The following is a 26692-nucleotide window of genomic DNA, read 5'->3' on the forward strand; positions in this document are numbered from 1 at the left end:
GAAAGTCTGGTTGATCAAACATTGTTTTCGCAGCGATTGGTAGTGCATTCCAGAGTTGCGTGCTTATATAGGAGAAGCTGAATGCATAGATTGATTTGTATTTGAGACCTTTGCAGCTTGGGTGGTGAAGGTTTAGGAATGAGTGTGTTGATCTTGTGTTTCTGGTTGGTAGGTCTATGAGGTTTAACATGTATCCCGGGGCTTCGCCATAGATGATTTTATAAACTAGAGTGCAGATTTTGAACACAATACGTTATTATTATTATTATTACATTTGTACCCCGCGCTTTCCCACACATGGCAGGCTCAATGCGGCTTACACAGTAACAATATAATGAAGATACATACCTGTAGCAGGTATTCTCCAAGGACAGCAGGCTGATTGTTCTCACGAATGAATAGGTGACGTCCACGGCAGCCCCGAGACCGGAATCTTCCTAGCAACAAAAGTTTGCTAGAGCCTTCGATCGCCCGCATGCGCGGCCATCAGGTTCCCGTCCGTCGCACAAGAGCCCCGTCAGTTTGATAACAAAGCAAAGAAGGAAAGACAACTCCAAAGGGGAGGCGGGCGAGTATGTGAGAACAAGCAGGCTGCTTGTTCTCACGAATGGGGTATCCCTAGCCCCCAGGCTCACTCAAAACAACAAAGAAAGGTCAATTGGGCCTCGCAACGGCGAGGACATAACAAGGATAGACCTATGAAGAAAACAACTGACTGAGAGTGCAGCCTGGAACAGAACAAAAACGGGCCTAGGGGGGTGGAGTTGGATTCTAAACCCCGAACAGATTCTGCAGCACAGACTACCCAAACCGACTGTTGCGTCGGGTATCCTGCTGACGGCAGTAGTGAGATGTGAATGTGTGGACTGAAGACCACGTTGCAGCCTTGCAAATCTCTTCTGTAGTGGCTGACTTCAAGTGGGCCACTGACGCTGCCATGGCTCTAACACTATGAGCCGTGACATGTCCCTCAAGAGTCAGCCCAGCTTGGGCGTAAGTGAAGGAAATGCAATCTGCTAGCCAATTTGAAATGGTGCATTTCCCGACAGCAACTCCCCTTCTGTTGGGGTCGAAAGAAACAAACATTTGGGCGGACTGTCTGAAGGGACTTCTCCGCTCCACATAGAAGGTCAATGCTCTCTTGCAGTTCAATGTATGCAACTGACGTTCAGCAGGGTGGGTATGAGGACTGGGAAAAAATGTTGGCAAGACAATTGACTGATTCAGATGGAACTCCGACACCACCTTCGGCAAGAACTTAGGATGAGTGCGGAGGACTACTCTGTTGTGATTGTCACGTTTTCAAAGCTGGAACAGGGTTTGTGAGCCCTTGGGCCACTGCCAAGGAGCGGCAGTGGCAGGCAAAACCACCCCACACCGGAGACTAGGCAGAACAGGACTGGACCCCCAGACTGGAGTAGCAGCAGAGGCAAAGAAGCAGGAAAGCAGAGCAGGCACACTAAAACTTCACCTGCACTTGGCCACCTTTCACCAGGAGTTGAGCTCCTGACTGCAAGTGGCCGGCAGGACTTACTGGGCAAGGCAGGACTGGAAACCCCACTAGACAGAACCAGGACAGAGGGTCAGAGGGGGAAGGAACCTACAGGGGCAGCAGGGTATAGACAGGTATAAGGGTCAGGACTGAAAGCTGCAAGCAGCCACAGAAACAGGGAACAAACACTGACAAACAAAACACAGAACTAAAAGCTGCCAGGCAGCCACAAAAGACACAGACAGACAAGAACCGCACACAGAAAATATAACTAAGAAACAAGACTAGGAAACAAGCAAGGAACCTAACCTAAACTACACACAGACTAACAAGAAACAGACAAGAATCTCAGGCTAGAAACCAGGCAAGGCAGAAGTGCAACAAGCACCAACATACCAGGGACCTTAGACGATGCAAAGGCAAGCAGAAAGGTTTCAAAATGAATAATAAGCCCAGCAGCAGCTGAGACTCAGCTGCAGCAATCACCAGGACACTAAGGGTGCTGTGCAGGTTCAAACAAAACAAGCAGGTCTGGCAGTCTGGAAGATCTGGACCGGACTGGGCTGAAATCTGGAACGGGTGACAGCACACAGACAATCTAATGCAGCCAGCACACAAAGACAGAGACAGAACTAACTCACAAAGAACAGACAGAAGCCAGCTCAGAAGCTGACCATAGGAAATAAGGTGAGTCTGAGAGGGGTCACGGCCACAGACGTGACAGTGATGAAATTTAGTGTAAGGAGCATGGGCTACCAAGGCTTGAAGCTCACTGACCCTACAAGCTGAAGTAACAGCCACCAAGAAAATGACCTTTCAGGTCAAATACTTCAGATGGCAGGAATTCAGTGGCTCAAAAGGAGGCTTCATCAGCTGGGTGAGAACGACGTTGAGATCCCATGACACTGGTGGAGGTTTGACAGGGGGCTTTGACAAAAGCAAACCTCTCATGAAGCGAACAACTAAAGGCTGTCCAGAGAGAGGCTTACCCTCTACACGTTGATGATAAGCACCAATTGCACTAAGGTGAACCTTTACGTAGTTGGTCTTGAGACCAGACTCTGATAAGTGTAGAAGATATTCAAGCAGGGTCTGTGTAGGACAAGAGCGAGGATTTAGGGCCTTGCTGTCACACCAGACGGCAAACCTCCTCCATTTGAAAGAGTAACTTCTATTAGTGGAATCTTTCCTGGAAGCAAGCAAGACTCGGGAGACACCCTCAGAAAGACCCAAGGAGGCGAACTCTACGCCCTCAACATCCAGGCCATGAGAGCCAGGGACTGGAGGTTGGGATGCAGAAGCGCTTCCTCGTTCTGAGTAATGAGGGTTGGAAAACACTTCAATCTCCATGGTTCTTCGGAGGACAACTCCAGAAGAAGAGGGAACCAGATGTGACGTGGCCAGAAAGGAGCTATCAGAATCATGGTCCCACGGTCTTGCTTGAGTTTCAGCAAAGTCTTCCCCACCTGAGGTATGGGAGGATATACATACTGGAGGCCTCTCCCCCAATGAAGGAAAAAAGCATCCGATGCTAGCCTGCCGTGGGCCTGAAGTTTGAAACAGAACTGAGGGACCTTCTGATTGGTCTGAGTGGCAAAAAGATCCACCGAGGGGGTGCCCCACGCTTGGAAGATCTTGCATACCACGCCCGAGTTGAGCGACCACTCGTGAGGTTGCATTAGCCTGCTCAACCTGTCGGCCAGACTGTTGTTTACGCCTGCCAGATACGTGGCCTGGAGAAGCATGCCGTGACGGCGAGCCCAAAGCCACATCTGGACGGCTTCCTGACACGGGGCGAGATCCGGTGCCCCCCTGCTTGTTGACGTAATACATGGCAACCTGATTGTCTGTCTGAATTTGAACAATTTGATTGGACAGCTGATCTCTGAAAACCTTTAGAGCGTTCCAGATCGCTCGCAACTCCAGGAGGTTGATCTGAAGACCTGATTCCTGGAGGGACCAAGCTCCTTGAGTGTGAAGCCCATCTACATGGGCTCCCCACCCCAGGAGAGATGCATCCAAGGTCAGCACCTTTTGCAGCTGAGGAATTTGGAAAGGACGTCCCAAGGTCAAATTGGATCGAATTGCCCGCAATTGAAGGGAATTGCGAAATTCGATGGGTAGCTGGATTGCATCCTCTAGACCCCTCGTGGCCTGAAACTACTGGGAAGCTAGGGACCATTGAGCTGATCGTATGTGAAAACAGGCTATGGGAGTCACATGGACTGTGGAGGCCATATGGCCTAGTAATGTCAACATCTGCCGAGCTGTGACCTGCTGAGACGCTCTGGCCAAGGAAATGAGAGACAGAAGGTTGTCCGCCCTCGCCTCTAGAAGATAGGCATGAGCCGTCCGTGAATCCAGCAGCGCTCCTATGAATTCTAGTTTCTGAACTGGAAGAAGATGGGACTTTGGATAATTTATGACCAGCCCCAGTAGCTCCAGGAGTTGAATGGTCACCTGCATGGACTGCAGAGCTCCTGCCTCTGAGGTGTTATTCACCAGCCAATCGTCGAGATAGGGGAACACATGCACTCCCAGTCTGCGTAGCGATGCTGCAACTACCGCCAGGCATTTGGTAAACACCCTGGGCGCAGATGCGAGCCCAAAGGGCAGCACACAATACTGAAAATGCTGTGTTCCCAGATGGAATCGATGATACTGCCTGTGAGCTGGTAGTATCGGGATGTGTGTATAAGCATCCTTTAAGTCCAGAGAGCATAGCCAGTCATTTTTCTGAATCATGGGAAGAAGGGTGCCTAGGGAAAGCATCCTGAACTTTTCTCGGACCAGATATATGTTCAGGGCCCTTAGGTCTAGGATGGGACGCATCCCCCTGTTTTCTTTTGCACAAGAAAGTACCTGGAATAGAATCCCAGCCCTTCTTGTCCTGGTGGAACGGGCTCGACTGCATTGGCGTTGAGAAGGGCAGAGAGTTCCTCTTCAAGTACCTGCCTGTGCTGGAAGCTTGAAGGACTGAGCTCCCGGTGGGCAATTTGGAGGTATGGAGATCAAATTGAGGGAGTATACTAGCCGGACTATTTGGAGAACCCACTGATTGGAGGTTATGAGAGGCCACCTTTGGTGAAAAAATTTTAACCTCCCTCCGACTGGCAGATCGTCCGGCATGGACATTTTTACAGCGGCTATGCTTAACTGGAGCCAGTCAAAAGCCCGGCCCTTGCTTTTGCTGGGGAGCTGCGGGGGCCTGTCTAGGCACACGCTGTTGACAAGAACGAGCACGCTGGGGTTGAGCCTGAGAAGGCTGTCGAGAAGGTGGATTGTACCTATGCTTATTGTAAGCATAGGGAGCATTCTGCCTTCCCCGGAAAAAACGTCTACCTGATGAGGTAGATGCTAAAGACACCCAGTGGGAGAGATTGTCCATAGCGGTTTCCCGCTGGTTGAGCTGTTCAACCACTTGCTCCACTTTCTCGCCAAAAATATTATCCTCCCCTCCCCGGCAAGGGACATCCGCCAGCCGCTGCTGGACTCGATTGTCCAGGTCAGAGGCACGCAGCCATGAGAGTCTGTGCATCACTATACCTTGTGCAGCGGCTCTGGATGCAACATCAGCACCCATGGACAGGAATTTACGACACGCCTTCAGCTGCCTGACCACCTGCTGAAAAGGCCTGGCATGCTCTGGAGGGAGCTTGTCCACCAAGTCCGCCAGTTGCTTTACATTGTTCCGCATGTGGATGCTCGTGTAGAGCTGGTATGACTGAACCTTGGACACGAGCATGGAGGACTGATAGTCCTTCCTCCCAAAAGAGTCCAGAGTTCTAGATTCCTGCCCCGGGGGCGCCGAGGCAAAATCTCTAGAACTTTTGGCTCTCTTGAGAGCAGCATCCACAACCATAGAGTTGTGAGGTAACTGCGACTTCATCAACTCAGGCTCCCCATGGATTCGATACTGGGACTCAACTTTTTTGGGAATGGTGGGTTTAGATAGTGGTTTCGTCCAGTTCTTCAGCAATGTCTACTTAAGGACATTATGCAGAGGAACAGTAGACGACTCCTTAGGTGGTGAAGGATAGTCCAGGACCTCGAACATCTCGGCCCTGGGCTCATCCTCAGATACCACCGGGAAGGGAATAGCCACAGACATTTCACGCACAAAGGAGGAGAAAGAAAGACTCTCCGGAGGAGAATACTTCCTTTCAGGCGAAGGAGTAGGATCAGAAGGAAGACCACAATACTCCTCAGAAGAGAAATAACTTGGATCCTTCCCTTCTCCTCACGAGGCATCCTCCTCAGTGTTGGACAAGAGTTCACGAACTGCAGTCCGAAACCGGGCCCGTCTCGACTCCGAGGAACCATGTCCTCGATGACAACGTCGAGAAGTCGACTTCTGTGCCGGTGGCGATGAAGCTCCCTCCAGCGATGTCGACTGGGAGTCGACCTGGGTGGCAGCCGAAGCCGCAAGTGGCGTCGGTGACCACACCACAGGCACAGAGCTCACTGCCGCTTCCATCAATGGTACCGAAGGCGCAAGCACCCCCGGTACCGGAACAGACTGGCGCAGCAGCCCTTCCAGGAGACCTAGAAGAATGGCCCTGAGGCGCTAGTCAAGAGTGTCTGCCGGGAAAGGCTGTGGGGTCGGTGCAGGAGCCGGAGGCAGAACCTGTGCAGAAGAAGGAGGCGGTACCGGACTGTCTGAAGACCGGCGCATTGACACCTCTTGAAAGGAGGGTGAGCGGACCTCCCGGCATCGACATTTCTCAGGTGCCGAGTCCCTCGACGCCCCGGAGCTCCTGGTACCGTGTGTACAAGGAGATCGATGCCGATACTTCTTAGCCTTCACTCGATGCACGGCATCGGTACTCCTCGGTACCGACGAGGAGGACGTGGAATCCACACTCCTCCTCGGGGTCGGATCCGAAAGTGGTCGGTCCCGATGGGCCTTTGCAGCAGGAGCTTTCGAGACAGGTGGAGACGCACTCGACGGCTCACTGCTCCCAGCGTGCGGTGGTCTCCGGACAGGTATTACCTGCTCTCCCGATGTCGATGCCTTCTCCGGTGCTGATGCCGACGCCGCCAACCTCGGTACCGCTGTCGACGCCAAAGTGCCAGGCAAGGCTCCAAACAGACGTTCCCACTGAGCCTGTCTCGACGCTTGTGTCCGCTTTTTAAGGCTAAGACACAACTTACACGCATCTGGGCGATGGTCGGGCTCAAGGCACTGGATACACCATGAATGGGGATCGGTACCTGACATTGCCCGGCTGCACCGACCGCACTTCTTGAAGCCGCTGGGAATCCTTGATGTCATGGACGGAAAAATAGCAGCGGCGAAGTCAAAATTTGTGATGGTGCCAATAAAAAAGGCACCAAAAAGGAGAAACGCGAATGCGCAGCCCAAAAGGGGCCGCGACGGCCGCAAAAGAAAAGTTAACGAGGGCCCAACAGTAAAGAGAGAGATAAGGGAACCTTTTTTTTTTTTTTTGAATACAGGATAAGAAAAAGAAATGAAGAAAAAAATCGCAAAAACTCGTGAATGAAGGCACTTTCTCAGGGGCACACAGAGAGAGATGCCCAAAACAACCGCTCCCTACCACGGAAAGAGAAGAAACTGATGGGGCTGTCTCGCGACGGGCGGGAACCTGATGGCCGCGCATGCGCGGTGCGGGCGCCTGTGCGCGATCGAAGGCTCTAGCAGACTTTTTTTTCTAGGAAGATTTCAGTCTTGGAGCTGCCTTGGAAGTCACCCATTCATTCGTGAGAACAGGCAGCCTGCTTGTCCTCGGAGAAAAAGAATTACAAATTTGTAAGAAGAATATACAGTTTGTAATGAACACAAAATTAATGGGGTTAATGGATAAATAAATTAAACGTGAGGGATTGGGTGCAGAATGAATTGAGCATATAGGAGGTAGGTGTAGGAAGATAAAAAGGAATGGATAGGAACAGGGGGGCGTGTCAAGATGGCGCCGAAAACGGGTGACTTGTAAGACACTCCAGCTAGATTGATCAAAATTCTCTTTTTTTTCCTCTTAACTATGCCCCATTTGAAACGAAAAGGGACGTTGAGGGTAGTTCCCCCGCCTACCTCGACTTCCTTGCGGCTACAATCCAGTCTGGAATGTTTTTTCCCCGAGATTCCCCAGAGACAGAGGGGAGCGGAGCCCAATGCAGAGGCATCCGGAGAAACGGAGCCACTGCCGGGAGACGAAACATCCCTCTCCCCTCCACTATCATCGTTGATTCCTCTGTGTCCAGCGTCGACAGCGAACCTTGAGGGAAACCAAACTGCCACTGGAAGCGTGACGGGAGGTTTCCCCAGCAGGGAAGTAAGGGCGCTGCAGGAGTCACTGGGACCTCAGGCTCAGAAAGTTTCTGAGACCTTGGCGAGTAAACCGGAGGTGAACCTTGAGAGGATTTGGTTGAAACTGTTGGAAATGAACTCCACCTTACAGAAATCTCCAGAAGAGGTAAAGGCCCTTAACGTTAAATTTGAGGAATTAAATTCTACAGTTGAATCAGTTAAACAAGATTTGTCATTGAGAGTTACATCCGTGCAAAATGAAATGACACAAATTCAAGAATTTAAGACAACAGTTGTTAAGGACAGCATGGACATTAGACGGAAAATTGAACAAATGGAAAATTACAATAGAAGGTTAAATCTTCGTCTGCTGACTTTCCCTAAGCTTCCTGGATCTATTTAAACAATACCTAAGAACTTAAAAATTCCACACGAAGCGATTCCCCCAATTAATAGGATTTCCTATATTCCTAATAACCCTAAAGGAGCACATGGAAAAGAAACAGGAGCAAAAAAAATGAGAACATTGACGTGAATGATATTTCTGCAATCTTGGAACAGTCATTGGATAATGTAACAGAAAGGGCCACACTGATTGTTTCTCTGGTCTTTGAACAAGACCTGAATTCAATTAAGACTTTACTTCAAAAATATGAACTCTTGTTTCAGTGGTGAGAAAATATGGATCTACCCTGATGTTGCGAAAGCAACACAACAGAAAAGGAAAGCATTCTTGTCTTTGAAAAAGAGGACAGTGGATTTAGGAGGATCCTTTTTCCTCGCCTACCCATGTAAATGTGTAGTAAGGTTGGAGCAGTTGAAGTATGTGTTTTATTTGCCTGAACAACTGAAATCTTTTCTAGATTCAAAAGCAAATTAAAAGTAAAGAAAATGGGGAATATGACGCTTTAATTAATATAAATTTTGCTTCTATAATCTTCTCTAATATCGCCCCCCCCCCCCCCCCCATTAGATTGTGGTCTTAGAAAGCCATATATATACAGTGGTGGAAATAAGTATTTGATCCCTTGCTGATTTTGTAAGTTTGCCCACTGACAAAGACATGAGCAGCCCATAATTGAAGGGTAGGTTATTGGTAACAGTGAGAGATAGCACATCACAAATTAAATCCGGAAAATCACATTGTGGAAAGTATATGAATTTATTTGCATTCTGCAGAGGGAAATAAGTATTTGATCCCCCACCAACCAGTAAGAGATCTGGCCCCTACAGACCAGGTAGATGCTCCAAATCAACTCGTTACCTGCATGACAGACAGCTGTCGGCAATGGTCACCTGTATGAAAGACACCTGTCCACAGACTCAGTGAATCAGTCAGACTCTAACCTCTACAAAATGGCCAAGAGCAAGGAGCTGTCTAAGGATGTCAGGGACAAGATCATACACCTGCACAAGGCTGGAATGGGCTACAAAACCATCAGTAAGACGCTGGGCGAGAAGGAGACAACTGTTGGTGCCATAGTAAGAAAATGGAAGAAGTACAAAATGACTGTCAATCGACAAAGATCTGGGGCTCCACGCAAAATCTCACCTCGTGGGGTATCCTTGATCATGAGGAAGGTTAGAAATCAGCCTACAACTACAAGGGGGGAACTTGTCAATGATCTCAAGGCAGCTGGGACCACTGTCACCACGAAAACCATTGGTAACACATTACGACATAACGGATTGCAATCCTGCAGTGCCCGCAAGGTCCCCCTGCTCCGCAAGGCACATGTGACGGCCCGTCTGAAGTTTGCCAGTGAACACCTGGATGATGCCGAGAGTGATTGGGAGAAGGTGCTGTGGTCAGATGAGACAAAAATTGAGCTCTTTGGCATGAACTCAACTCGCCGTGTTTGGAGGAAGAGAAATGCTGCCTATGACCCAAAGAACACCGTCCCCACTGTCAAGCATGGAGGTGGAAATGTTATGTTTTGGGGGTGTTTCTCTGCTAAGGGCACAGGACTACTTCACCGCATCAATGGGAGAATGGATGGGGCCATGTACCGTACAATTCTGAGTGACAACCTCCTTCCCTCCGCCAGGGCCTTAAAAATGGGTCGTGGCTGGGTCTTCCAGCACGACAATGACCCAAAACATACAGCCAAGGCAACAAAGGAGTGGCTCAGGAAGAAGCACATTAGGGTCATGGAGTGGCCTAGCCAGTCACCAGACCTTAATCCCATTGAAAACTTATGGAGGGAGCTGAAGCTGCGAGTTGCCAAGCGACAGCCCAGAACTCTTAATGATTTAGAGATGATCTGCAAAGAGGAGTGGACCAAAATTCCTCCTGACATGTGTGCAAACCTCATCATCAACTACAGAAGACGTCTGACCGCTGTGCTTGCCAACAAGGGTTTTGCCACCAAGTATTAGGTCTTGTTTGCCAGAGGGATTAAATACTTATTTCCCTCTGCAGAATGCAAATAAATTCATATACTTTCCACAATGTGATTTTCCGGATTTAATTTGTGATGTGCTATCTCTCACTGTTACCAATAACCTACCCTTCAATTATGGGCTGCTCATGTCTTTGTCAGTGGGCAAACTTACAAAATCAGCAAGGGATCAAATACTTATTTCCACCACTGTATTGCTTTTGAATGATTATAATGAAGAAAGTTCTTTCTTCTTTTGCTTTTCTTATATCTTTGATGTGATAATGTGTAATCTGAATCTGAAGGCTGTATTCCATTTGACAGTATATTTCTGTTAAATTGTATAAAATTCAATAAAAAAAAAAAGGAATGGATATGAGGTAGCAAAAAGGATAATGATTGGGAGCCAATGCAGTTTTTCCCGTAGGGGTTTGGCGCTTTTGAATCTTGTTTTGCCAAATATAAGCCTGGCTTCAGTGTTTTGAGCAGTTTGGAGTTTCTTTATGATTATTTCTTTGCATCCCGCATAGATTCCATTACAGTAGTCTGGGTGGCTCAGTACCATTGATTGTACCAAGTTGTGGAATATTTCCCTTGGGAAGAAAAGTTTTACTCGTTTGAGTTTCCACATTGAGTGGAACATTTTCTTTGTTACAGATTTCACTTGGCTTTTTAGCGTGAGGTTTCGGTCTATTGTGACTCCGAGAATTTTCAGGCTATCTGAAACAGGAAAGGTGTAGTCTGGGGTGCTTATGTTGGTGGGTTTGTTCGTGTTGTATTGGGATGAGAGGATGAGACAGTGTGTTTTTTCTGAATTGAGTTTTTAGTTGAAATGCATTTGCCCATTAGTTCGTGATGTTCAAGCTAAGTTTGATTTCATTGTTGATTTCTGTTAGATCATGTTTGTAAGGGATGTATATCGTGACGTCGGCGTAAATGTACGGGTTAAGGCCTTGGGTGGATAAGGACTTAGCTAGCGGGGTCATCATTAGATTGAAAAGGATGGGTGATAGCGGTGATCCTTGGGGTACTCCACAGTCTGTTTTCCATAGTGGTGATATGTTCGAATTTGATTTCTTTTGACATGTTCTAGTGGTTAGAAAATCCTTAATCCAATTAAGTACATTTCTAGAATGTTTAGTAGTCTTTTGTGGTTAACCATGTCGAACGCGCTAGACATGTCGAATTGTTGGAGAAGTATGCTTTTGCCGGTTGCAATTTCTTGTTTAAATTTGGTTAGGAGAGAAATTAGTACTGTTTCTGTTCTGTGGTTGTAGCGAAATCCTGATTGTGATTCGTGTAATATTGAGAATTTGTTTATGTAATCGGTGATCTGTTTGGTTACCATGCTCTCCATCAGTTTGACTACCATTGGGATGGATGCTACTGGGCAGTAGTTGGTGATTTCATTAGTTTTTTTTCTTTGTATCTTTTGGAATTGGGGTGAGTAGAATGTTACCGTTTTCCTTAGGGAAGTGTCCATGTTGAAGCATGTAGTTTAGGTGAGATGTGAGGTCTGCAATGAAACGTAAAGGAGCGGATTTTATTAGGTAACTGGGGCAGGTGTCCAGTTTACAGTGAGTCTTGGCGCCTTTGTTGATCGCTTGGGTGACTGTTTTAGCGTTATGGAGATCGAAGTTTGTCCAGCATAAGTTCGCATGTGAGCTCTTAACTTTAGGTTCGAGTACTTATGCCATGTCAGAGGCTGGTGTAAATGTTATTAAAGTTGTCAGTTGTGTGCATGAGTAATAGTATTCTATAACTTACGTGCGCAACTTCAAGACCCACCTGGATCTCCCCACGTGCAATACTCCCTTTGTGGTTGCACGCTACGACATTTAGGCACTACCTGCCAGATTCTATACATCGCGCTTAGTGTTCCACGCTGAAATCCAAGCGTATTATATACATACTGCACCTAAATTCTAACGTGTGGAGCCAAAAACCTTTTACTCTGTTCATAACTATATCTTTTGCAATATAATGTAAGCCACATTGAGCCTGCAAATAGGTGGGAAAATGTGGGGTACAAATGTAGCAAATAAATAAAAAGGGGCCTGGCTATAGGCGGGGAAGTTGGTGTTTTCTGGGGTTCCAAAACTTTACACACACTGTTACAGAATACGCCCCTCTGTGCCTAAATCTACATACCAGTATTTTCCTTGTTGTAATGGATGTGTGCGTAGATATAGGCGCTGGAATAGCAACTAAGTATATTCTATTTACCACACCTAAATTTAGGTGCGGCATATAGAATACGCTTAGGCGGAAATGCGGCATGGATTTTTCAGGCACCATATATAGAATCTAGTCCTGAGTGCAAATACGCAAGTACTACAAATTAGCACCAATTCACACCGCTTAACAGCTATTACTGGTATTTAAGGCCAGTTTGATAAATAAGTTAGGTGCATAACTGGGACTATTCAATAAATTGTGTGCATAAATTTACATACTAGTTGCAAATTTGGGTTCCTGGGTTTTCAGAATCCAGGGGAAAATGTAAACCTTAAACCAGAGGCTTCATACAAGACCAATTTGTGTCTTGTCTCCATTTTCCATATAAAACAGTTTGGCACAGAAGACCAGAGAGAGGATTCACCTCTTAGATTTCGTGCTGAGAACTACAGCTTCTGTGTAAGAGCACGACATGTCAGCTGCACTTTACTCAGTATATTGTACAGCATGTAACCCCTTCATGTAGCAACCAGAAGATTGGCAGCTAGAGTGCCTTAACCCAGGAGAGCCCTGGCTGTATCAGCTAACCTCCAAGCTTAATCAGGTGGCAGGCCGCTGCTGCCTCTACTCGCCAAGCTTTGTCAGACATAGATACACACTCCAAGATATATATACATGCATATACACACCTTCATGTACACACTCACGCACTGCTTCAGATCAAGAAACAGATGGAACCTCCCCAGGGGTTCTTCATATACAATTTAAATGTAATTTTCCTACTTCTTATTGACAGGTTATTCAATTGTTAGTCCTGATGTTATATTCAAGATTAAAAAGGAAGATGAGAAATATTTCACTCAACAGATTGAGTGGGAGGGAAAAGAATACCCAAATGACCCCAACAAGAGTAAGTAAACATTTTAGATTTAAAGGGTTCTGTATTTTCAAATCACAGGAAATGAGTTATTGGCTTCAAATATTTGAAGACTTAAAATCTATTTCCTAATTTAATATTTTCAGGTCTTTGGTGAATTCTTGTAAATGTGTTTTCTTATCACAGGTCTTCCTATTGTAACATCTGTGTTCTCACTGAGTATTAAACAAGAGGAAGATTTCCCCTTCGTGAATTATCCAGAATCAGAGACATCTGAACAGATTCATCCTTCTGTAACAAGTAAGTGTAAATCTCCATTTGCACATCTTTACTAAGGTCACCCGGGACCATTCAGTAACTAAATACCGGAGGGATATAAGGTTATCATCCTCTCTCTTCTTCTGATTGTTTGTTTTCCTACTTTGGATGGAGTAGGCTGATTTGGAGATGGAGGAAAACCTGATAGAGGTGGGATCAGACCTGCAAAACCCTTCAACCTAGAGTGTCATGGAGCTGAGAAATCTGTATTGTTAAAAGGACTGTTGTTGGTGAAGGGATTTCTCTGTTATGGAGGGAACATGACTGACGAACAGGACGCAATTTACATTGAGGTTTTGTATTGCTGATGGATCAGTGTAAATCACAGTACATAATGCAGTTTACAGTAATACATGTTAATATTAATGGACTGATTTGTACGATTTTCCGTGCAATGCAGCTCATCAGTATTTTTGTTAATTTACTTTTTCTGCATTAAAGTTAATGAGAACTGACACAGAGTTTTAGTATGTGCTCAAGAGTATGAGGAGCTCAAGATACCAGAAGAGGTATAAACGAGACTGAATGGAGCCGTGAGGGAAATTTGGGCAGGGACTAGTAAAAGGTGAGGGAAGTAAAGGGAAGGAGGATGTATTTCAAAAGAGGTATGAGACTGAGGAATGATTGTACATGGCAAAGAATGAGTAAAAAATTCCTTTCTGTAATTATATTCTGAACTGAACAGGCTTTCTCCAACATACAGGATAAAGCAGGTACTGCTGGGATGTGTGTCTGAATAGCAATGGGGATTAACTGTAGAACAGAAGAATGGAAATACTGTAACATATATGGGGCCTTATTCTATAAAGGTTATGCTCCTAAGTTTATGAGCATAATTTATGCTCCTAAATGTATGCTAAATCTATGAACATAATAGGCCCTAAATTAGGAGCATAACCTTTATAGAATAAGGCCCATGATGCCTTCTGTGTTTGCCATGATGGATTGATGAGCATGTAAAATGTCCCTGTTGAAACGAACCCTGCTATGGAAACCATCATGTTTGTAGGAGTCCACACAGATCTGCAATAGAGCAAATGCAAAAGAGAACAAATCCAGATCCAGTGTATGAAATGAGGCCTTTACATTTTGCCCATGCATGGGCTGCATCAGAGACTACAATAGTAAAAATGACCAAACAAAAATAAAGTTTAAAAACATACAAGGACAAAATAATATATAACACGCATCATATAAAATGTATGGGATCCATGTGATAACTTATGTGTACACACAATGTACATAAAAAACATACCATCTACAAACAGTTTTATGCAATCAATTCAGATCATAAGAACTAAATGCAACTTAAGACATCTAGGGGGGGATTCTACCTATGGCGCCAAAAAAAGTGCTATTCTGTAAACCACTCATAAAGTTAAATGTGATTAATAAAATAGCGCTTACGCCCAGAGGGTGCACATAACTTCAGGTGCCGCCACTTACACCAATGAAAGTGTGCAAATGCCCATGCCTAAATTTTCATGTGGAGCCTCCATATTCTTTAATTATATGTGTAACTCAAAACCACATCCCTGAAACACCCATGACCCTCCCATTTTTGTGCCCCCTTTTTTGTGCTGCATGAAAAATTATGTGTGTACATGTCAACTCTAGTTAATGCTAATAATTGCTTGTAAAATGCCAATTAGCTTGTTCAATTAAATTGCACACATTTTTAGTGTTATTTATAACATTTATATCCCACATTATCTCATCATACAGAACACAGAGAGGCATATTTTCAAAGCACTTAGCCTCCCAAAGTTCCATAGAAACCTATGGAACTTAGCCTCCCAAAGTGCTTTGAAAATATGCCTCAAAGTGAACATACCACTAGACTATAATACATAGTACATTGCAGTAGAAAAACAAATGAAAAAAGCAATACAGAACAATGAAAACAAAGATTCAGTAACCAAAATTTGACTGCGCAGGGAGATCAATATCCACACCTAAAAATGTTCCAAAGAGGAAAGTTTTATGGCATATCATGTAAGTTCTGGAAGCCAAATTTAGGCTGCTAGGTAGAAAGCTGAAGACCAGATCCTCAAGGGTCACATTTTCAGAGATTCTCCTCGTTCCACGCACAGGACCCAAAAGGCAGGCAGAGCTCCGAAGTCTCAATGCATGGTTGAGATGATCGTGCAGGGATGAGTGATTTAGGTTTGTTATGAACTGGGTGACATTCTGGGAAATGGGGAGACTGTTTCGAAAGGATGGGCTCCACCTTAACCGGGATGGAACCAGGCTGCTGGCGATAACTTTTAAAAAGGAGATAGAGCAGCTTTTAAACTGGAATGGGAGGGGGGGGGGGGGAGCTGACAGTCGCCTAGGAGCGCATGGTTTGGTGTGGAGTATCCTTGAAGGATACTATTGAAACAGGACATTTAGGGAATCACAGTAGAGAGGTTTCAACAATGCTGAAAGTAAACCAGGTGTGCTTAATGAGAGAGCAGGATACAGGATGCACATTATCCCCTTCAACTTCTAAGCAGCTTGTAGATCAAAGGAAAACACAACATAACACGAACAAATTCACCACCATTAACACACCAAAACTGAATCTTCCAATTTCGGACACCCTAAAAATTCTTGGAGTTACCATTGATTGACACCTAACACTTGAGAATCATGCGAAAAACACAACCAGGAAGATGTTCCACTCAATGTGGAAACTAAAAAGAGTAAGACCTTTCTTCCCTAGGTCTGTCTTCCGTAACCTGGTACAATCAATGGTACTCAGTCATCTAGAGTACTGCAACGCACTCTACGCGGGCTGCAAAGAGCAAATAATCAAGAAACTTCAGACAGCCCAGAACACCGCAGCTAGACTCATATTCGGTAAAACAAAATACGAAAGTGCTGCACCCCTTCGAGAAAAGCTACACTGGCTCCCACTGAAAGAACGCATTACGCTCAAAATATGTTCCCTAGTTCATAAAGTGGCCTAGTGGTTGGGGTGGTGGACTTTGGTCCTGGGGAACTGAGGAACTGAGTTCGATTCCCACTTCAGACACAGGCAGCTCCTTGTGACTCTGGGCAAGTCACTTAACTCTCCATTGCCCCATGTAAGCCGCATTGAGCCTGCCATGAGTGGGAAAGCGCGGGGTACAAATGTAACAAAAAATAAATAAAAAAAATCATTCACGGAGACGCCCCAGCCTACATGTCAGACCTGATAGACTTGCCACCCAGGAATGCTAAAAAATCATCCCGCACATTCCTTAATCTTCACTACCCCAACTGCAAAGGTCTAAAATATAAACTAACCCATGTGTCAACCTTTTCCTACCAAAGTACACAATTCTGGAACGTGACACCCAGCTCTATCTCTCCACACCAGACATCACCGCAGAGACCCAGGCCAAGGTATCGGCCTGCCTATCCGACATTGCTGCCTGGATGTCAAACCGCCACCTGAAGCTGAACATGTCCAAGACCGAGCTCCTCGTCTTTCCACCTAAGCCCACTTCCCCAACTCTCTATCTCAGTTGATGGCACCCTCATCCTCCCCGTCTCATCTGCCCGCAACCTCGGGGTCATCTTCGACTCCTCCCTCTCCTTCTCTGCGCATATCCAGCAGACTGCCAAAACCTGTCGCTTCTTCCTTTTCAACATCAACAAAATTCGCCCTTTCCTCTCTGAGCACACCACCCGAACTCTCGTCCACGCTCTCATCACCTCTCGTCTCGACTACTGCAACTTGCTCCTCACTGGCCTCCCACTCAGCCATCTATCCCCCCTTCAATCCATTCAGAACTCTGCCGCACGCCTCATATTCCGCCAGAACCGATATACTCATATCACCCCTCTCCTCAAGTCGCTTCACTGGCTTCCGATCAGATACCGTATCCAATTCAAGCTTCTCCTCCTTACTTACAAATGCACTCACTCTGCTGCCCCACCCTACCTCTCTACCCTCATCTCCCCCTACGTTCCTGCCCGTAACCTCCGCTCACATGACAAATCCCTCCTCTCAGTACCCTTCTCCACCATTGCCAACTCCAGGCTCCGCTCATTTTCCCTTGCTTCACCCTATGCCTGGAACAGTCTTCCTGAATCCCTACGCCAAGCCCCCTCCCTACCCATCTGCATTCGGAACCTAACCGTTCGAACATATAGGTTGCCCCAATCTGTCTGACCTATATGATTAACTGTACATTTGTCTTTTTAGATTGTAAGCTCTTCGAGCAGGGACCGTCCTTCCATGTTAAACTGTACAGCGCTGTGTAACCCTAGTAGCACTTTAGAAATGTTAAGTAGTAGTAGTAACTTAAAAACGATCTATGAACTAACTAACTTCCGCAAACTACTGAAAACCCATCTCTTTAACAAGGTATACCACAAAGACCAACAAATGTGAACTCTTCCACATTTACCCAGAATTGTCTTATAATTTCTGCTTGTTATACTACTATGTTGTTTTAATATCACCATGTAACCCACGATCCTTCTGTAATACTACATGTCTATTTCTTATACATTTCCACTATTCATGATGTAGCCACATTGAGCCTGCAAAGAGGTGGGAAAATGTGGGATACAAATGCAATAAATAAATATGAAGTGCCTGTATACAAATGCTGGAAGCCTAAAAAATAAGATGGAAGAGTTAGAATATATAGCACTAAATGACGAGGTAGATATAATAGGCATCTCAGAGACCTGGTGAAAGGAGGACAATCAATAGGACTCTGTATTAACAGGGTACAAATTGTATCGCGGTGATAGAGAAGATCAAATTGGGGGAGGGGGGTTGTGCTATACGTTAAAGAGGGAATTGAGTCAAATAAAATAAACATTCCACACAACACAGATAGCAGCGTGGAACCATTACGGATTGAAATTCCATGTGTGAAGGGAAGGAGTATTCTTGTACGGCTGTACTACCGTCCGCCAGGACAGAACGAACAGATGGATGAAGAAATGTTTACAGAGATTAGGAACGCTGGCAAATTGGGTGACGCTGTAATAAAGGGTGATTTCAAGTACCCTGATATTGACTGGATAAATGTTACATCAGGGAGGGCTAAGGAGATAAAATTTCTAGATGTAATAAACAACTGCTTCTTGGAGCAGCTGGTCCAGGAACCGACAAGAGGGGGAGCCATTTTGGATCTGGTCCTTGGTGGCATGCAGGGCGTAATGCGAGAGGTGGCAGTGTTGGGTCCCCTGGGAAACAGTGTTCATAACATGATCAAGTTTGAGCTACTATCTGGGATGAACCAGCAAAGGAAATCTACTGTAGCTGCATTTAATTTTCGAAAGGGAGACTATAATAAAATGAGGAAAATGGTTAAAAAGAAACCAAAAGGATTGGCTGCAAAGGTTAGGACACTCAATCAGGCGTGGACATTATTCAAAAATACCATCTTGGAAGCTCAGTCCAGATGCATTGCACGTATTTGCAAAGGTGGAAAGAAGAGAAAACGTCAGCCAACATGGTTAAAAGGTGAAGTAAAAGAGGCCATTACAGCCAAAAGGTTGTTCTTCGAAGAATGGAAAAAGGGACCCAAATGAAGAAAAGCAACATAAGCACTGGTAAGTCAGATGCAAAGCATTAATAAAGAAGGCTAAATGAGAATATGAAGAGTAACTTGCCTCCGAGGCTAAACTCACAGTAACAATTTTTTAAGGTACATCAGAAGCAGAAAGCCTGCAATGGAATCTGTGGGACTGTTAGATCATGAATGAGCAAAAGGGGCGCTCAGGGAGGATGCCATAGCGGAGAAACTGAATGAATTCTTTGCTTCCTTGTCATCAACAGCAGATGAATCCATTAACTGATGGATTGTATCCGCCTACCAGCAGGTGGGGATAGAGAACACTGAAAGCACATGTTGTTCCTAGGCGCCCAACTCCCTCTGCCTTCAGTATATCTCTATCTCCCAGCAGGTGTGGACGTCGCTTCTCAGCTCCTGGATTTCTGCCTGGGGTGGCTCCTGTGCTTTGCCAGTAGAGCAGGGGGGTGCTGTGGCTGGTGGTGCCCACTTTAAAGGCATACTTGGTTTTCCCTGTCCCTGCCTTACCCCATTCCCCCTCCTCCCGGAGTTCCTCTGTGGCTGCCTGCCTCTAACTTTCCTCACAGAGAGAGGCTTTCTCCTGAGCTCCTGGTTTGGTGCAGCTTGACCACAGCTCGTTTGACTCGGTCTCCTAAGGTGAGAGTGGTGCCCAGCACCTCTGGGGAGGTTCCCGCTGACAGCGCTCTGTGCAGGGTAAGTTTTGGCATGAAGGCACTATTTTGTTTTCTGTATTTGATGGCTGCTGAAGGGGTTAAGCGCTGCTCCCACTGTGGGAAATGCAGATCAGCAGCAGGGCTGTGCAGCACATGCTGCCTTGATGTTAATGCTGGCACGAGCATGTCGGGCGGTGATTCTTCCCGCCCGCCAGAGTTGGCAGCAGCCGCCATCTTGGAGGTGCCGCGTGACTCGACCCTCGCGATTGCGGAGGGGTCTCAGTGTAGGGGGACACCTCGTTTCGAGGTTTCTAGAGGAGCTTTTGCCTCCGCTTTCCCCAATGTGGGGGCAGATGTACAGGGTGAGCTTTCTCCCCTGAATTTGTGCTACTGATGCATAAGGCTTTTATGTTAAAAAGAGCACTGCCTGAGGCTCCTGACAATTCTTGTCGGTCTGGGTTGCCTCCGGTTCTTGATAGCCCAGCGTCTGCTGGAGACTTTATTTCTTCCCCTGAGCTTTTGGCTGACGCTAAGCGTAGATGAGTGAATACGCTGTCTGAGGGGGACTCTTCACTTTGTTCTCCCCTGTGGTCTAGTTTCGGGGAGTCTGAGGGGTCTGGCAGGCCCTCACGGACTGATGATCCAGATGAGGGTGGCTGCTTGCCACAGGAGTTGGATGACCCTAAAGCGGTTCAGATTTTCCACCACGACGAGCTGCCAGCTCTCATTTCTGATGCCTTACAGGCTCTTTCTATTGAAGATCCTGATGAGGGCGCTGCCTCTTCTATTAATCCTAGGATGGCTAGCACTAAGAAGCCTTCTCGGGCTTTTCCCGTGCATGCTTCCATCCAAGAGCTTATTTCAGCTCAATGGTCTAACCCTGAGGGTCCCTTGAAGGTGGCCAGGGCTATGTGTCACCTTTACCCCCTGAGGGAAAGTCAGTTGACCCTCTTTGGGGTGCCTAAAGTGGATGCTTTAGTGAAGGCTGTGATTAAAAAGACTACTCTCCCGGTGGAGGGAGGGGTCGCTTTGAAAGATATGCAGGACCGGCGGCTGGAATCCGCGCTGAAGCGGTCCTTTGATATCTCGGGCCTTTCCTTACTGGCAGCTATTTGCAGTTCCTATGCAGCCTGGGCCTGCCTTTCCTGGTTGCAGCAGGCGGTTGAGCAGCCCGCTGATGGAGCGGGTTCCCTCGCTGAGGTTGGCCCGCATATGGAGTCTGCCCAGTCTTTTTTGGCTGATGCCCTTTATGATCTGGTCAGAGCTTCGGCTAAGCAGATGTCTGTGGCGGTTGCTGCCCGCCACCTTCTTTGGCTCCGACATTGGGCGGCTGACATGGCCTCTAAAAGGCTGGTGAGGTTACCCTTTCGGGGCCTTCTTTTATTTGGGGAGGATTTAGAGAAGATTGTTAAGGACCTAGGGGACTCTATGTCCCAATGGTTGCCTGAGGATAGGCCGAGGCCTTCTTCCAAAAGTCCTTCTTTTCCCTCCTCTTCCATGCCACGTTTTCGTGAAGCTCACAGGTATCTCCCGGGGCACTCTGTGGGTTTTGGTCAACGCACCCGTTTCCAGCAGAGGAACTCCTTTTGTTCGGACAAACGCGTAGCGGCATCCGGGCAACGTCCAGGAGTTCAGGGGCATCCTCCACAATGATGAGGTGCCGGTCCACTCGTCGGTTCCCACAGTAGGGGGTCGTCTCTCCCTCTTTTTCGAGGAGAGGACCATGATTACTTCGGATCAGTGGGTCCTAGACCTGATCAGAGAAGGTTACCGGCTAGATTTTGCCGTCCCAGTAGGAGACGCGTTTTTGGAGTCCTGATGCAACACTGCCGTCAAGCGGGCAGCAGTATACGAGACGTTGCTGAAGCTCGGAGCGGTGTTTCCGGTTCCTCCCGCCGAACGCAGCTGCGGTCGCTACTCCATCTATTTTGTGGTGCCTCGAAAGGTTCAGACCTATCCTCGACTTATGCACAGTCAATGAGGCCTTAGGAGTGCGACACTTCCGCATGGAAACCCTGCACTCCATCATTGCGGCGGTACAGCCAGGAGAGTTTCTCACGTCTCTGGACCTGAAGGAAGCGTACTTGTATATTCCCATCTGGCTGCTGCATCAGCTGTTTCTCCGGTTTGTGGTATTGAGCCAACATTTCCAGTTTCGCGCCTTGCGTTTCGGCCTGGCGACTGCCCCTCGGACTTTTTCCAAGGTCATGGTGGTAGTGGCTGCCTTTCTTAGGCAAGAGGGTATCAGAGTTCACCCTTATCTCGACGACTGGCTCATCAGAGCGGATTCGGCAGACGAGAGTCGACTTGCCACAGCCAGAGTTGTTACAGTTCTTCAGACTCTGGGCTGGGTAGTCAATATGCCCAAAAGTCACCTGACCCCCTCTCAGTCTCTCGAGTATTTGGGGGTCCGGTTCGACACTGCTTCGGGGTTAGTTTTTCTTCCCGACAGCAGGCGACTCAAGCTTCAGAATCAGGTCCACCTGCTCCTGCGGATGCCTCGCCCTCGAGCTTGGGACTTTGTTCAGCTCCTGGGATCGATGACGGCCACCATAGAGGTGGTTCCCTGGGCGAGAGCTCAAACGAGACTGCTGTAGCTTGCTCTGCTTCAGCATGGTCTCCGATTTCCCAGGAATACCAACGCAGACTAAGGTGGCTTCCTGCGGCCCAGCGCAGTATGGATTGGTGGCTTTCCAACAGCAGGCTGTGGCAGGGGATGCCACTGTCTCTTCCTTTTTGGTGTCTGGTGATAACGGATGCCAGCCTTTCGGGCTGGGGAGCTCATTGCCAGGGACGCTATGCTCAGGGTCTATGGTCCACCACGGAAGCGGGATGGTCCATCAATCGCTTGGAACTGAGAGTGATATTTCAGGCTCTTCTGGCCTTCCTCAGGACGCTGAAGGGTCTTCCTGTCCGAGTTCTGTCGGACAACACGACAACAGTGGTCTACATCAATCGCCAGGGCGGCACTCAGTGCAGGGCCCTGGCTGCGGAGGCGTCTCAGATCTGCGACTGGGCCGAGCGCCACCTAGAGCTGCTGTTCGCGGCTCACATAGCCGGTCAGAGCAATGTGCAAGCCGATTTCCTCAGCAGACATCAAATCGACCCGCGGAATGGGAACTGGCAGACAAAGTTTTTCTTCAGATTTGTGCCAAATGGGGGACTCCAGGCTTGGATCTCATGGCGTCAAGCATAAACGCCAAAGTCCCTCGCTTTTTCAGTAGAAGGAGAGATCCTCGCTCGGCGGGGTTGGATGCTCTGGCTCAACCTTGGCCCTCGGGCCTCTTGTATGTGTTCCCTCCTTGGCCCTTGATAGGGCGAGTTCCACTTCGGATTCGTCTGCACCGAGGATTGGTGATTCTCATCGCCCCGGATTAGCCAAGGCGTCCATGGTACGCGGATCTCCGGCGGATGCTGGTGGACGCGCCTCTTCCTTTGCCTCTGGTTCCGAACCTGTTAGTTCAGGGTCCGGTGACTATGGAAGATCCTTGCCGCTTTGGTCTTACGGCCTGGCTCTTGAGAGGGCGCAACTGAGGGACAAGGGCTATTCTAATAAGGTTATTGCCACGCTGTTGCAGGCTCGCACGCGGTCTACCTCTGCGACATATGCTCGGATCTGGCGCACTTTTGAGGCGTGGTGTATGCCAAAGTTTATCTCACCGACTCTGGCGACAGTCTCACTCTTGTTGGACTTTTTGCAGGACGGGCTGCAAAAGGGCCTGGCCTACAATTCCCTTCAAGTTCAAGTGGCAGCATTGGCCTGCTTCTGGGGGAAAGTCTCCGGATTGTCCCTTGCTGCTCATCCGGATATTCTCCGTTTTCTCAGAGGGGCGCTTCATCTTTGTCCTCCTTTGCGGTCGCCTTGTCCGGCAGGGAACCTGGGGCTTGTGTTGAAGGCGCTCCAGCAATCTCCGTTTGAGCCTCTTAAACGCGCTTCTGAGAAGGATGTGACTCTCAAGACAGTTTTTTTTTTAGTGGCAGTGACATCGGCTAGAAGCAGGGCCGGTCTTAGCAAGTGCGGGGCCCTGTGCAGACCAATTTGGTGGGGCCCCCACCCCAGCTCCACCCCATTGATAAGATTATTCAATTTTTAGAAAATTTTTTATGAAATTTCACATTAAGACAAATGAAGCTAAACTTGTACAGAAAAACTGATTGAAATAATAAGCACAATGCTATCATGAACCCCCCCCCCCCCCCCCAGAAATTATTCAGTTCAAGTCCACTACAATTAGTAGTTCCAATTCTCATAACCCCAGGGGGTCAGAGATGCGGACACACAATCTCCTTCTCTGCACATATTCAGCAGACTAATAAAATCTGTTGTTTCTTTCTCTATAATATCAACAAAATTCATACTTTCTTTTCTGAGCACACTACAAGAACTCTTATCCACACTCTTATCACCTCTCATGTAGACTATTGCAACTTGCTTCTCACAAGTCTTCCACTAAGCCATCTCTCTCCCCTTCAATCTGTTCAAAATTCTGCTGCATGACTTATATTCCTCCAGTGTTGCTTGCTATGCTCATATTAGCCCTCTTCTCAAGTCACTTCATTGGCTCCCTATCCATTTCTGCATACAGTTAAAACTCTTCTTATTGACTTACAAGTGCATTCAATCTGCAGCTCCTCAGTATCTTTCCACTCCTATCTCTCCCTACACTCCTACCTGGAATTCTGTTCACTGGGTAAATCTCTCTTATCTGCACCCTTCTCCTCCACTGCTAACTCCAGACTCCGTTCCTTTTATTTTGCTGTGCCATATGCTTGGAATAGACTTCCTAAGCCGGTACTTCAAGCTCCATCTCTGGCCGCCTTCAAATCTAGGCTAAAAGCCCACATTTTTGATGCTGCTGTTTTTAACTCCTAACCCTTACTCACTTGTTCAGTACCCATGTTTTATCATTCCCACCTTAGTAATTCCCTTATTTGTCTGTCCTAATTACATTGTAAGCTTTGTCGAGCAGGGACTATCTCTTCATGTCCAGTGTACAGCGCTGCGTACATATAATAGTGCTATAGAAATGGTAAGTAGTAGTAGTAGATGCTTTTCCTGGGCGGTGACTCCTAGTGTGGAACCTTGCATCACATAACTATGGTTTCGGTTCCTCTTTCCCACATGCATCACTTTGCACTTGCTCACATTAAATGTCATCTGCCATTTGGATGCCCAGTCCCCCAATCTCATAAGGGCATCTAGGAGCAAAAGGTGCAAACATAACTATACCTTCTCAAGCCTATGCACCTTCCTGAAAAAAAAATGCCCAGTAACAAGGCAGTTTGTCACACTGTAGGTTAAAAAAAAAAAGCCAAATTTAAGCATCTCATTTATTCTAGATTTCTAAAAGTGTATATTCCACCAGTCTGAAAGTCTAATTTTTTTTAACTTTCAAGAGTCCACTAATGAAAAAAAGGAAAAAGAAAGCAACACCAAAAAATTGCAAATCAAAACATTTGAAGAAACAGAAATGTCAATAGGCTAACAGCAAATTATAACTATGGTATGACTGGTGGGCATAGGATCAGTGGTAATTACACAGCACTAGCCAGTTTTGTTTCAGTGAACCAAGTGCAGCTAAAAAGAACAGTGTGAAGGACTTCTGCTAACTTAGCACTCATAATTTCAAGTGCATGTCCTGTGTAGCTCTGTGTGCACTGCACTGACCACACTGGGGGGTGTCATCAGGGCTTCCCCTTTCTCTATTATCTGTAGTTCATTGTTAGGAGGTTCTATTAAATTAGTCTTTCAAAAAGGCCGCCTGGAGTTAAAGATCAAACAGTTTAGGCAGGCCATCCTGCCTGCTTTGTGCATGCAAAGTCAGTGAAAATCAAGTAGTTGTGGATCAAAAACACCTCTGCCAAAGAATCTCTTTTGTTTAATGAACTCCTGTCAGTTCCCCCCCTCCCCCCCCCCCCCCCCCCCCCCCCCCCCCCGGACACTTTCAGTCCCGCCTTTTACTTTAATTGCTTGCGGTCACAAATCCACCTGACCGAGAAGAAGGATTAACATATTCCTTAACAGCAATGATGCCTTAACTGAAAAGGTGAATAAATAAATGTACAGTTATGTTGATGTAAATATGCTGGGGGGGGGGGGGGGGTCTTTTTGTTTTTAATTCTTCAACAGGCATTTTTCAGTGGACAATGTTCTTCTGCCACACGGTGATCGTGATCTACAGTTTAATTGCCCTGGAGGGGGGAGGGGGAAGAGACTGCTGTGCTCCAGAGCTGGAAGAAAAGCTAATAATCATAAATACCTGGCTGGCTTGCCTTTGAATGGCAGTGCAGGAGGCGCACAAACTTGCTCCAGCTGATCACTTTATTTGAAGTCGACTCACTCGCATCAGGCTCACCTCTTTTCCCTTCCCGCTCAGGAAATACGTCATCAGAAGGAAGGTGGGACATTGGGCGGGAAGGGAAGCTGGGTGGGTGAGCCATAGCTGCCTGCAACTCTGACTGTCGGGGTTCGGGGCGTCGCTGCAAGCCTGCAATTGTCTGTCGGGTCCGGGGAGAGGCGGGAGCTGACAGCGGGCTCAGCGGTGAGTGGGCAGGGCACCGGATCGGAGGTAGAAGTGGGATCAAATCATGATGCGGCGGTGCAGTCCAAGCGGGGGTCGGTCAGAGAGGCAGAGTTGAGGCGCGCTGCGCGGGGCCCTATGCGGCCGCCTCGGTCGCCTCTGCCTAAGACCGGCCCTGGCTAGAAGAGTGTCTGAGCTTCAGGCTCTTTCCTGTCGGGATCCTTTTCTGCAGTTCTCGGAATCTGGGGTAACTGTTTGTACGGTGCCTTCTTTTCTGCCTAAGGTGGTTTCAGCTTTTCACCTCAACCAACCCATCTTTCTTCCTTCCTTCTCTAAGGAGGAGTTTCCGGACTCCTTTGGGCAATTGCGCCTTTTGGATGTCCGCAGGGCTCTGTGGCAGTATCTGCGGATGTCAAATGAGTTTAGGAATTCTGATCATTTATTTGTTCTGTTGGCAGGTCCCCGACGGGGGTTTCCGG

General features: G+C 47.2%; 1 protein-coding gene and 1 pseudogene across 1 annotated transcript in view; both read left to right on the forward strand.

The window, feature by feature from the left end:
• Positions 1-26692, forward strand: part of LOC115462068 — a 199128-nt pseudogene that overhangs the window by 152602 nt on the left and 19834 nt on the right.
• LOC115463712 (zinc finger protein 398-like) overlaps positions 1-26692 on the forward strand; it is a 48954-nt gene that overhangs the window by 7174 nt on the left and 15088 nt on the right. Inside the window, exons 3-4 of the mRNA XM_030194433.1 lie at positions 13116-13229; positions 13383-13496. Of these exons, the coding sequence (XP_030050293.1) occupies positions 13116-13229; positions 13383-13496 (228 nt within the window). The remainder of the gene's footprint in view (positions 1-13115; positions 13230-13382; positions 13497-26692) is intronic.

This window comes from Microcaecilia unicolor, chromosome 2 (genome assembly GCF_901765095.1).
Source record: "Microcaecilia unicolor chromosome 2, aMicUni1.1, whole genome shotgun sequence".
NCBI classification, from domain to species: Eukaryota; Metazoa; Chordata; class Amphibia; order Gymnophiona; family Siphonopidae; genus Microcaecilia; species Microcaecilia unicolor.